The 14,000-nt window shown below is 33.9% G+C and overlaps 1 protein-coding gene across 1 annotated transcript; it reads right to left on the minus strand.

Annotated features, from left to right (window-relative positions):
* Positions 1–1,959: 1,959 nt before the first annotated feature.
* LOC101891303 (cap-specific mRNA (nucleoside-2'-O-)-methyltransferase 2) lies at positions 1,960–4,603 on the minus strand. Its single transcript, XM_005187325.4, has 2 exons — positions 3,871–4,603; positions 1,960–3,703 (listed from the first exon to the last, which is right to left on the minus strand). The coding sequence occupies exons 1-2, from the start codon at positions 4,459–4,461 to the stop codon at positions 2,147–2,149; spliced, it is 2,148 nt and encodes a 715-aa protein (XP_005187382.1). The 5' UTR covers positions 4,462–4,603; the 3' UTR covers positions 1,960–2,146.
* Between the last annotated feature and the right edge of the window lie 9,397 nt (positions 4,604–14,000).

Genomic DNA, 14,000 nt, shown 5'->3' on the forward strand with positions numbered 1-14,000 from the left:
ACGCGAAATTAACATCCGATTTTATTCTGACTTGGTACATATCAATACTTCCATCAACACAAGACCTGTTATAAAGATGGTAGATGGATCGGACCATTTCTCTGGTTCCTGGTCCCACATAGGCTTCAAGATTTTGAAACATAAAATGCTCAAAGAAAGCGAAATAAACATCCCACTCTCTTCAAATTTCACAAATACAAAGTCCAACGCCATAATTTTTAATTTTTTTTTTTTTAAATTTTATTGAATGAAAGCAAAAACTGTCGGAAATAGCATCAAATTTTAGAATAAGTTTAGATTTAGTTTTCGAATTGGTTACCTTTGGGACGAATTATGACCTTCCAATGAAACCGTCACAGGCTGTCCGAATGTTACTCTGCGGTATTTTGGCCCATTCACGGCGAAGCGCTTCCTTGAGGTGATCGACACTTTGGTATTTTTTAGCGCCAACCTTGCTTTTCAAAAAACTCTAGGCACAATAGTCCAACGGATTTGTATCCGGAGTTTTGGTGACCATTGTGCGCTGAAAATGAAGCGAGGAACCTCATTTGGTAACCATTCTTGGGTGGCGCGTGCTGAGTGCTGTTGGAATGTCCAAGGTCTGCGGTCAAAATGTTTGCATGCCCAAGGCATTAATACACCCTCCAGAATCATTATGCGATAATATTCGGCATTTATTCTGAAGAAACGGTCGATTAATACTAGCAGAGAGCGAACATCGGCTGTTATGGCGGCCCACACCATCACCATGGCCGGCGCTTGAGTTCTGGTGGCCAAGCGAAGGTGCACATTTTCAGCTGACCTCTTTGGCAAGTAAACACGATAATTTTGTTTGTTTACAAACTGCTGGACAACGAATGTTTTCTCATCGGAGTAAACCAAATTCTTCAGTTCACCACTTACGACCAAGCGAAGCAACTCTTTTTAGCTATTTTGAGGCTATTTTCTTTCTGTTGAGGTGTAAGTTTTTGCACTTTTTTGATTTTCAATGGATTTGCCCCGAGCTCAATTTTTAATATTTGCCGAATGGAATATTGCGATATGTTCAATCAAATCGCTTCTTTATCTTTCGAACCATTTCTGCCGATGTTGCTGTTTTCTACCATCCACTTCCTTGACGTCGGGCCACACTACCAGTATCACGGTAACAAGCGATGGTATGAGACACAAAAGATTTATTCACATTTAAATGCTGGAGTGCTCTAACGATAGCCACTTGTGGTTTTCTAGCCAAATATAAATTCAACGCTTGAATTCCATCAGGAATAACTTTTTTTTGGAAACTTCTCACCAAAATGCTTTGGAACGTTTGTAAACAATAAAATGAGCTGTCACTGGAATAATTTTAACAGCTGTCGGACGAGTGGCTTGGAAATGACAGCATTCTGTAGTTGTTTGCAGTTTTTTTTTCATCTAACCCAATAAAGTAGTAGTCCATATAGTCCAAATCTGGCACATTGTAATATTTTAATCAGTCTTAGGTCAGATACGAATTCGTCAATATTGACCAACTGCTTCAGAATCTCTCCCATAAAGTGTCAACGGTTTGAATAATTTTAACTCAAGGATGGGATATAAATCTGTCGGCAAAACCGACAGATAATATTTTACTTGTTTTATTATCTTCAATATATATATATATATACATTAATATATATTATAACTTTTATATCATTAACAATTATTATATTTTTCACAAGTTACTTGCAGTAGACTTTTTCAGTTTCCTTGTTGAACACTTAATTAGACGCCTTGCAGTAGTGTTCTTGCATTTGCCAAAAAAATATATAGAATATTTTTTTCGCCCGCTCCTGAAACATAACTTTTAACCAACTAGTTTAGTGGTCTTAGAGTCAAGTCCAACAAAAAACGTTGCAGGAAACCATACTAAGACTGTGGGGTATGGGGTATATTAAATACCCCACAGCAAAATTCCATTTTCGAAAATTAAAAAAAACATTTCCTAATTTGCCTCAAATATTTTATTTAAAATAAAATACATGTGCATAATTTTGATTTGACTTCAGGTTTCATACATACAGAGTTCATGTAAATATATTATAAATTATACGTATAAAAAAATATTGTATTAATATAAACATTACTTGTTCCTCCACTTGGGAGAAAATAAAATTAAAAAAAAAACTTAATTTCCTAAAATACTTTTATAGTTTTCCAATAGCAATGTATTATTATAGTGCTTTAGAGATTTATTGAAATTGTTGTAATGTAACTCCAGAATGTTGACGAAACATAAAATATCTCCACTACAGCTGCAGCACAGCGCCTTATACAAATGCTCTGTGAGGCTGGCGAAATTATCACAGGGTTCGGCCAGAGTTATTTCAAAAACAGGGTGGTAGGAAAACTCCAAAGATTTGTAGACGCCCAACGACAAATAACGTATTATGGATGCAGCATAGTGACTGAGAATGGGCATATTTTGGAATTTCACTACGCTGGGCTGGTGTTTGAGCAGATTCTCCAATAGCAATTTAAAGAATTTTTCCTGTTGCTCAGAAAAGTTTGGCCCGTGGAATTCATTATATTTCAAGGAGTAACATTCCCTGGGAAACACAACTTGGGGATCACCATACCATAACACATCGGTGGCATAGATTCCATTCAATTTTTCACGCATTACTAGCATGTGAATGTGTGTAAACAGGGAACTTTTTAAGGTCGCTATGGGCTGACCATTGTATATTGTAATTGGTAGAGGCCTGTTACCATCACCGCTGGGTTTCAACTCATGATCAGAACTGTCCCATGCGTCAGCAAAGCATTTTTCCAAATCATTTAATTGTTTTCGTAATTGAAATATTTGCTCCTCCACTGTGATGCATTTGAGCATTTCTCTTTCCGAATAAGATCCATTGTAGATTTGCACTTTATAGCCCTTGTCAATGGCTGCATTACTTTTATATAGGATTTTTAGATTTTCCGGCAACTTTCGGACTTTGTAACGTCTGAAATACTCATCGCAGACCAGTGCCCGCAGAGTCTGTAAGTTTTTGATTCTCACCTTGGTGGGTTTTATCTCAAACGACTGGATATTGGACTCTATGGCTTTTGACTGGTAACTCATGAAAAGCCGACACATTATTTCGTGTTGCAACAGAAACTCCCTAGGCAACGAAGCTTTGGCAAACAACGGCATCAAAACTTTGCCGCCATTTAATTGCTCACGCAATTTTGGTAGAATGCTTTGCAGGGCCGCATTGTTTTTCTGATAATTTAGGCAAATGACATAGACCTCGGAATTGCCACGCTTTGAGGTACAGGGTTTGAAAACCTGCACCTCCTGGAAGACACAATTCAACAGAAACAGTTTACACACCGATGTTGCTTCGAATAGAGTAAACATTTTCACAACAAAGCTACCGCCATCGGCGAGGATTTCCAATGCGGTTACAATTTCTGCAAAATGCAACAGATCTACGGTCTCTTCTTGGCAGTCGGGCGCATCAACACAATCTATAGATCCGTCGGCGGTAATCAAATGGACTTCACCCAAACGTTGTTCGCATTGCTGTTTCATATGTTCCAAGTTCGCCTTGCTAATGATGTTTCCCGTAAAGTCCTTGTGAAACAGCCAATTTTCCAAGGTGTACAGGATAAAACGATCGTCCGGTATCATTTTGTCCATTGGATTACCCTCGTAGTAGGGATTCAAGGTTGTGGCCAGCCACTTCCATTGAACCTGAAAGGGGACAAAGAAATCTATTTAACCATACATCTTCAAATAGTAGGCCCATTCGTATAGATGATTATTGGAACTTTTCCACTTCTCTAGCAACATATTATGGAGTCGTTTTCAAGTTCTTCTAAACATTAAAGTCTTACCTTTCATTTCATAATGTCACTCACCTCATTTTCACTATACCGCGTAAACAGGTAATGATTGAGGGCCGTAATAAATGCTCCTGGTGCTTCACACAAATGCAATGAATTCAGTTGGGGTCCCTTGACCATTTCCGGACATTTATTCAAACATTCAAACAGTTTACACCAGGCAATGGTCACAAATTCCGCCTTAATGTCTGTTTTAAGACGCCACGGAATTTCTCCAGCCGGATTCTTACGTCTGGTGTGAGCCGACCATTCTATAATGGGATAGTCATTGAGTTGGCTCTTCACTTCGTTCAATTTGATTTTCAATTCTTGTAAACTATCGAATTGATAGTACTCGGAGAAGAGTCCACGGCCATTGTCCTCCGACGGTAATGACCAAATTCCATCTTTCGGTTTCAGATAAACGAACGACTTATCAAAAGTTCCCATAACTTCGTCATATAGCGAGGTTTCGGGTTTGTGTCGCCGTGGAAAATAATTGCTGCGATTATGGTGGTTTCTCCCCGGTGGAGAAGTTGAGTTGCCGGCTGCTGCACCTAAACCACAGCCGTTTCTTAAGACTGCTCCTCCGGGTGGTGCCAAGCGAGTTTCGTGTGATATTTCCATGTTTCAACTGGCCAGATACTATCTGCAGATTAGCCAGACTAGTTCCGTGATGCACTTTTTATTTATTTTGAAGCGGTTTCCGTTCCGTTTTGTTTTCTGCTGTGAACAAAAACAATTCCAATAGAAGAATGCGCATATTAGTGCTGTGAGAGTGAGAGTATGACACCAGTTACTCACCTTGCATGCAACACACACACACCAATAGGTAGAGTGGCATGGCCACAGCATCAATTTGTGTCAATTGTGAGGAGTTTTGATATAAACAAATAGTTTTGTAAAAATTTTGCTAGAATTTTTTGAAAATATTGGCGATTTGTTTAGAAGTGGAGAAGGTATGATAATCTCATGCTTAACATAATGATGAAAATTCTCTCGTTTGAGGGAATAGTAAAAACTATAATATTGTTTTTGAATTGAATTGAATTGAATACGGCAAAAAAAAAAAAAAAAAAAAAAAAAAATTGTAACATAAAGTAATAGATCGCGAGAATAATGTTAATCATAAATTAATGTCAGACATTTTTATTTGTTTGTATTCTACAAAAAAATATGTCATTCGTCTTGTCCACTAACAGATCGTGTATGTGGAACGAAGGACTACTATTGTGATTGAGATGCCCTCATTTCGACAATTTGGGTAACATCAGCTGGTTTCATCGGAAGATCTAATAAATAGGCCACAGTGTGTCCTAAAAGGATTGCCATTATCGACTTGGCAAATGAGATTAACTCTGTCAAAGTATTAAACTTCTGAAACTTGTTTATAATTTGGCATTGGCAGAGCATCAATTAAGCGAATCCCCAAGCATAGATTTAAGTTATGAGTGGTATAGATGGCGGGAGGGTATGACCGTACCATAAAGAGGTAGAACCATGGTAGAAGAATACAGGTAGATGCATCAACGATTGGGAGCGTTGATATGTCAAAAAAAAAAAAATAAATATTTTTTCAAATATAAGTAGATCTTTAAATTTTTTTTTATACGACGTCATACGGAGGTTATTATAATTCGCGTTTTTCAACAATTTTTACAAGTTTAAATAATTTTTCATTCAACATTTTCAATTCCAAAATTGGTTTGACAGTTCATTGACCCAGCAGCTGTGTCGATGCGTCTACCTATATTCTTTTAACATGGGTAGAACAGCTTCGTAAAACTACAGAAATACACGTTCGCTTCATTTCATCGGAAATTGTTATGATATGCATTTTTTCATTTTTTACAAATTTCAATTATTTTTAATTCCAAAAAAAATTCATTGTCCCAGCAGCTGTGTCGATGCGACTACCTTTATTCTTTTACCATGGTATGTATAATAAAATTTTTAGCAAAAAGTTGTTTTTTTTTGTGTTCGTAGAGTTGCATTTTTTAGTTTAAAGTTGAGCAACCTATCTTATTGAGCCATGAGTTTACCGAGAGATCACACTCGGTCACGTCCAAATATTGCAAAAAGTGCAATTTGTAGCTGACAGCAGCTTTGTATTTTTAGGATCCATGCAACAAAAATGACAACAGTGTTGTATTTTCACACCGAAATTACGATTTAAGTTTGAGGTGTTTTAACCTTTAAGATGAGAATAAATATAACAATTTTAAAATGCTTTTTTGACTGGCTTAAGTCATCGCATGGCAAAACAATAGAGGTTGACTCATTTGCTAAATCGGATATGGCAACCCTTTTATGAAGTACTCGACCATGTCATTTTCCGAATAAAATTTATTTTCATATCTGAAATATTTACGTATGACGAGTGGCATATTTTACAAAAATAATAAATAATAGATTATTTACCGCGTTCCTAGACACATAAAAACAATAGTAGAGCTGGGAATGATTATTTGAAAGGAGGTAACCTTGATTTCATTGTACCATGAATGTAAGCAAGGCCAAATTCGGGATGACAATCTTCTACCATTATTATAGTAAATAATTCGGCGATATTGTCGGTGTTCATATTGTTCTAGGTGCCGCGAAATGATACTTTGACATGAAATCCCACCACTTATTCCATACTCAAACCCATGGTAGAATTAAGAAGGTAACGCTTTGCTATCATATCTTTGAATTTTTTTTCAAAATTATTCATTTGACAACATTTCATTGTCAAAATGTTTATTTACAAATCCATTCTATAGGTAAATTACAGAAAAAAGCAGAGTTGGGTATTATAATTTGAAATGAGGTTGAAAAGAAATCTACATTTCTTTCCAGCAGTACGCTCATATCAAGTAAAAAAATTGCAATCGAATGATTGCATGAGGTTACCTTTGTAATTGTGCCATGAGTCATCAGCTGGCTGGGTGAACAAGTATAAACTACGGTCCGAAATTGAACTTAGGCAACCTAAAACTATTTTGTTTTTTTACGAAGAAGCAGCCAATATACTTTTTACGTATGCCCACCTTTATGTTTTTACATCGGCTGGCTTCTCCGTAAAATATGAAAGGAGTGTCGGGTGAAGAAGTATGAATAACGGGCCGAAATTAAACTAAGTCAACCTAAAACTTCTTATTTTTTTTTTGTTTCAAAGAAGCCAGGCTATCACTTAAGCCAGTCAAACAAGATATCTATATATTCCCAATAATTTTCTAAATGTAAGGTCCCCCTTCCAACCCTTGGTAGTCAGCTGAACTACAAAGGATAAACAAATGGCTGACAAAGTGTAAACAATTTTTGACATTAAATCTAGTCTCTCAAATTTGCACCCATGGTACAATAATGAGGTATAACAGCTTCGTAAAACTACAGAAATACAGCCCTGAGGCTATGCCCGCTTCCTGTCAGAATTATTCAAAATTATATCCAACAAGTTGTTTTTATTTATTTGATATTTTTTGTTCATTTTTAAATTAAGTCAAATATCGCGAAAGATGAATGAAATGTCTAAATGTTCTCTCAAAAATATGATCCAAAGTGTTCAATTTTTCAATTCCGTGGCAAATCTGGTTAATATCATTAATACGCACCCCGCAATTTAAGTCTCTTCCATTCATTGATTTTGAAAATATTTTGTTTTCATTTTTCAAAACAATAAATACATACACAAAATTGGCAGAAATCGGGCACACTCAGCAAAAAATTGTAATCAGCTGGTAGCTCTACCTTACCTTTTTATTGTACAATGCATGGTAGAAGAATATAGGTAGACGCATTGACGCAGCTGCTGGGGCAATGAACTGTCAAACGAATTGTGAAATTAAAATAGTTGAATAAAAAATTATTTAAATTTGTAAAAAATGTTAAAAAAAAGTCATTTTATAATAACCTCCGAATGACTTCGTATAAGAAAACATAGAAAAATCTACTTATATTTGAAAATATATTTAAAAAATTTTGACATATCAATGCTCCGAAGCGTTGATGCATCTACCTGTATTTTTCTACCATGGGAACACCATATTATTGTAGAAGAATACAGGTAGTCGCATCGACACATCTGCTGAGACAATGAACTGTCAAACCAATTTAGAAATTAAAAATTTTGAATGAAAACTCTTCAAATTTGTTAATACTGTTGAAAAATACATAAGGTAACAACCTCCGATTAGCGTTGTATTAGAAAACATATAAAAATCTAGTTTAAAAAACATTTTAAAACTTTTGACACATCAATCATGGTAGAATTAAGAAGGTAAAGTCGTGCTATCATATGTTCATATTTTTTTTTTCAAAATTATTCATTTGACAACATCTCTTTGTCAAAATGTATATTCATAAATCCATTGTGCATACACAAATCAGAGATGGGAACCTGCTTTCGTTGCAGTGAAATTTGACAATGTAAATTACAGAAAATGCAAAGATGGCAATGCTTATTTGAAATGACTGTATTCTTCTACCGTGCCACATGTGCAACAATTGGTTTTTTTTATTGTTACATATTCGAATTTGTATAAGATGTAAATGTCTGAACTCAGCAATAGAAAATAGCGATATGAATTCTGAGGAACGCTCAGAAACGTTTTAGAAAAATTCCCAATTCTGTTGGTGCCCTTGCCACTTTATTCATAGTTCCAGCTATTATGTACTTGGTGTTTGTTTGGAATGAGTAACTAGTTGAACATTATTCACCCTAGAAGGGGAATCACTAGAATTGAATCTTGAGAAGATGATTCAAATCAAAACTGACTAGGGTGAGTAATATGCGACCGGAATCTAATATGGGTAAACTCAATGAGTGCACATACGAGTGAGTTAATTGCGTTGTATCGAAACAGCTGCTGGGACAATGAATTGTTACATCAATTTTGAAATTGAAAATGTTGAGTGAAAAAATATTCAAATTTGTAAAAATTGTTGAAAAAAATGCATATCATTACAACCTCCGATTGGCATAGTATAAACACACAAAAATGTCATTATTCTTGAGAATAAATGCATCTACCCTGTAACCTGCCTTCTAGAGACGCATGGAAAATTTAGAATTAAAAAAAAGCACTTTTTAAATATATTTGTTACAAAATACTTTGTACATACTTTTGAGTGCGGTTGGGGCGCTGGGAAAATCCAGCAATAAACAATAAATATTCTAATATTACATATTTCCCAACCACCATAAAATACGATATGAGAACAATTCGGTGATCTTGTGCGTTAACGAATACGATAATGTGTGAGATAATAAAGGTTATGACCCACACGCACAGATATTGATGCGCTCAGTAAATGTACAAGACCACTTGAATGAAATGTGAAGCAGTCCTGCAATGTTCCCCATTCAATACTAGAATAGATAAGAATAATTGTGTGGCTGCGATTAGAAACATATGTTTGAAATAAAATCAGAATTGAAATTGAACACAGACGAAACGGTCGCCTTTATATTCTCAACATTTTTTGAGGGACCATCTCAGACAACCAATACAGGATGAGATAAAAAAAAAACTGCAACAAAGTCAATATCCAAGGTCTGTGCCCAAGGCTTTAATTTAAGGCGATAATATTCAGCACACCATCACCATGGTCGGCGCTTGCGTTCTGATGGCCAACCGAAGGTGCACATTTTCAGCTAACCTCTTTGGCAGGTAAACACGATCATTTTGTTTGTTTACAAACTGATAAACAACGAATGTTTTCTCATTGGAGAAGCAACTCATTAGCTCTTTTAAGCCATTTTTCGACCACTGTGACTCGGGTTTCGATCAAGTCGCTTCTTTACTTTTCGAACCATTTCTGCTAATGTTGCTGGGCTAAGCTACCAGTATCACGGTAACGAGCGATGGTACAAGCCGCAGAGGATTTATTCACATTTAAATGCTGGGGAGCTCCAACGATAGCCACTTGTGGTTTTCCAGCCAAATATGAAGAAATCACACCATCACGCTTGAATTCCATCACAAATATCATTTTTTTCTGGAAAATTCTCTCCAAAATGCTTTTGTACGCTTGTAAACAATATAATGAGCTATTACTGGAATAATTTTAACAGCTATCGGACGAATGGCTTAGAAATGACAGCAGTCTGAAGTTGGTTGCAGTTTTTTCATCTCACCCCGTGTTTCTTGAGGGACCATCAGACAATTTGTCATGGCTATTTTAAAGAAGTTGCTTTTAAAAGATCAGATCATCAATCATCTAACTAATAAGACTATATTCTTTGGATTTATTTTTTAAGGACCATCTCGGACTACCAAAATTGCTGATCATATAAACTAGTTTCGAGGACCAACAAAAGTGCATTTTGTAAGAATATTTTTAAGTACTATCAAAACAATAACTGTGGATTTTTTAGAACATTTTTTAATTTTTTTTTGTGAAAAAATTTTGAAAACAATCTACAGCCGAAAAAGCAAGGTAAAAAAATTTGCCAGGACCAACAGACTAACAATTGCTGATTTGTAAGTATATTTTTAAGGTCCTTTAAACCATATTCGAGGTTTTTAAAAGTGTTTTTTTTTTTTTTCAGAGACCATCAGACAAATAATCCTGCATATTTTTTCAAGGACCATCAGACCAACAAACTGGGTTTCTTTAAGAATATTTTTCAAGGATCATCATACCAAAAATCTAGAATTTCTTAAGAAAGTTATTTAGACGAGAATTTCTTAAATATTTTTTTTTATAAAACCATCAGACAATTTTTGTTGGATTTTTTGAGGAATATTTTTTAAGGACCTTATAAAAATACTCTTCCAAGAATTATTGGTGTTATAATTTTTATTTCAATTATTCGTGATACACGACAAATGGGTGGAAGAGAAGAAATATTAAAGAAATATTATTTAAAAATCAAGGTTTAGACGAAGGAAGATCCTTGAAAAAATATTCTTTAAAAATCAATCCATAAACGTTGAAAGGTTTCCGGATTTCTTTTTCAGAAGATCACATTTAAATGTTAAAAGACCTTGAAGAAATATTCTTTAAAAATCCACGCTAAGAGAATGAAAGGTACATGAAAAAGTATTAGTATTAAAATCCACTCTTCTTGGTCTGATGATTTTTGGAAAAATATTCTTTAAAAATCCACGCTTCTTGGTCTGATGATTTTTGGAAAAATATTCTTTAAAAATCCACGCTTCTTGGTCTGATGATTTTTGGAAAAATATTCTTTAAAAATCCACGCTAAGAGAATGAAAGGTTCATGAAAAAGTATTAGTATTAAAATCCACGCTTCTTGGTCTGATGATTTTTGGAAAAATATTCTTTAAAAATCCACGCTTCTTGGTCTGATGATATTTGGAAAAATATTCTTTAAAAATCCACGCTACTTGGTCTGATGATTTTTGGAAAAATATTCTTTAAAAATCCACGCTTCTTGGTCTGATGATTTTTGGAAAAATATTCTTTAAAAATCCACGCTAAGAGAATGAAAGGTTCATGAAAAAGTATTAGTATTAAAATCCACGCTTCTTGGTCTGATGATTTTTGGAAAAATATTCTTTAAAAATCCACGCTTCTTGGTCTGATGCTTTTTGGAAAAATATTCTTTAAAAATCCACGCTACTTGGTCTGATGATTTTTGGAAAAATATTCTTTAAAAATCCACCCTTCTTGGTCTGATGATTTTTGGAAAAATATTCTTTAAAAATCCACGCTTCTTGGTCTGATGATTTTTGGAAAAATATTCTTTAAAAATCCACGCTTCTTGGTCTGATGATTTTTGGAAAAATATTCTTTAAAAATCCACGCTTCTTGGTCTGATGATTTTTGGAAAAATATTCTTTAAAAATCCACGCTTCTTGGTCTGATGATTTTTGGAAAAATATTCTTTAAAAATCCACGCTTCTTGGTCTGATGATTTTTGGAAAAATATTCTTTAAAAATCCACGCTTCTTGGTCTGATGATTTTTGGAAAAATATTCTTTAAAAATCCAGGCTTCTTGGTCTGATGATTTTTGGAAAAATATTCTTTAAAAATCCACGCTTCTTGGTCTGATGATTTTTGGAAAAATATTCTTTAAAAATCCACGCTTCTTGGTCTGATGATTTTTGGAAAAATATTCTTTAAAAATCCACGCTTCTTGGTCTGATGATTTTTGGAAAAATATTCTTTAAAAATCCACGCTTCTTGGTCTGATGATTTTTGGAAAAATATTCTTTAAAAATCCACGCTTCTTGGTCTGATGATTTTTGGAAAAATATTCTTTAAAAATCCACGCTTCTTGGTCAAATAATTTTTGGAAAAATATTTTTTAAAAATCCACGCTCCTTGGTCAAATAATTTTTGGAAAAATATTCTTTAAAAATACATGCTTCTTGGTCTGATGATTTTTTTGGAAAAATATTCTTTAAAAACCCACGCTTCTTGGTCTGATGATTTTTGGAAAAATATTCCTTAAAAATCCACGCTTCTTGGTTTGATGAATTTTGGAAAAATATTCTTTAAAAATCCATGGTTCTTGGTCTGATGATTTTTTTGGAAAAATATTCTTTAAGAACCCACGCTTCTTGGTCTGATGATTTTTGGAAAAATATTCTTTAAAAATCCACGCTTCTTGGTCTGATGATTTTTGGAAAAATATTCTTTAAAAACCCACGCTTCTTGGTCTGATGATTTTTGGAAAAATATTCCTTAAAAATCCAGGCTTCTTGGATTGATGAATTTTGGAAAAATATTCTTTAAAAATCCATGGTTCTTGGTCTGATGATTTTTGAAAAAATATTCTTTAAAAGTCCACGCTTCTTGGTCTGATGATTTTTGAAAAAATATTCCTTAAAAATCCAGGCTTCTTGGATTGATGAATTTTGGAAAAATATTCTTTAAAAATCCATGGTTCTTGGTCTGATGATTTTTGAAAAAATATTCTTTAAAAATCCACGCTTCTTGGTCTGATGATTTTTGAAAAAATATTCTTTAAAAATCCACGCTTCTTGGTCTGATGATTTTTGGAAAAATATTCTTTAAAAATCCATGCTTCTTGGTCTGATGATTTTTGGAAAAATATTCTTTAAAAATACATGCTTCTTGGTCTGATGATTTTTTTGGAAAAATATTCTTTAAAAACCCACGCTTCTTGGTCTGATGATTTTTGGAAAAATATTCCTTAAAAATCCACGCTTCTTGGTTTGATGATTTTTGGAAAAATATTCTTTAAAAATCCACGCTTCTTGGTCTGATGATTTTTGGAGAAATATTCTTTAAAAATCCACGCTTCTTGGTCTGATGATTTTTGGAAAAATATTCTTTAAAAATCCACGCTTCTTGGTCTGATGATTTTTGGAAAAATATTCTTTAAAAATCCACGCTTCTTGGTCTGATGATTTTTGAAAAAATATTCTTTAAAAATCCACGCTTCTTGGTCTGATGATTTTTGGAAAAATATTCTTTAAAAATCCACGCTTCTTGGTCTGATGATTTTTGAAAAAATATTCTTTAAAAATCCACGCTTCTTGGTCTGATGATTTTTGGAAAAATATTCTTTAAAAATCCATGCTTCTTGGTCTGATGATTTTTGGAAAAATATTCTTTAAAAATACATGCTTCTTGGTCTGATGATTTTTTTGGAAAAATATTCTTTAAAAACCCACGCTTCTTGGTCTGATGATTTTTGGAAAAATATTCCTTAAAAATCCACGCTTCTTGGTTTGATGATTTTTGGAAAAATATTCTTTAAAAATCCACGCTTCTTGGTCTGATGATTTTTGGAGAAATATTCTTTAAAAATCCACGCTTCTTGGTCTGATGATTTTTGGAAAAATATTCTTTAAAAATCCACGCTTCTTGGTCTGATGATTTTGGAAAAATATTCTTTAAAAATCCACGCTTCTTGGTCTGATGATTTTTGGAAAAATATTCTTTAAAAATCCACGCTTCTTGGTCTGATGATTTTTGGAGAAATATTCTTTAAAAATCCACGCTTCTTGGTCTGATGATTTTTGGAAAAATATTCTTTAAAAATCCACGCTTCTTGGTCTGATGATTTTTGGAAAAATATTCTTTAAAAATCCACGCTTCTTGGTCTGATGATTTTGGAAAAATATTCTTTAAAAATCCACTCTTCTTGGTCTGATGATTTTTGGAAAAATATTCTTTAAAAATCCACTCTTCTTGGTCTGATGATTTTTGGAAAAATATTCTTTAAAAATCCACGCTTCTT

Source organism: Musca domestica, unplaced genomic scaffold, assembly GCF_030504385.1.
Source record: "Musca domestica strain aabys unplaced genomic scaffold, Musca_domestica.polishedcontigs.V.1.1 35, whole genome shotgun sequence".
Taxonomy (NCBI): domain Eukaryota; kingdom Metazoa; phylum Arthropoda; class Insecta; order Diptera; family Muscidae; genus Musca; species Musca domestica.

Bases quoted from the DNA above. Each gene is read 5' to 3' on its own strand.
- LOC101891303 (XM_005187325.4), bottom strand. From the start codon at position 4,461: ATGGAAATATCACACGAAACTCGCTTGGCACCACCCGGAGGAGCAGTC. The intron at 3,704-3,870 runs GTGAGTGACATT...GTCCCCTTTCAG, and splicing joins CGCGGTATAGTGAAAATGAG to GTTCAATGGAAGTGGCTGGC.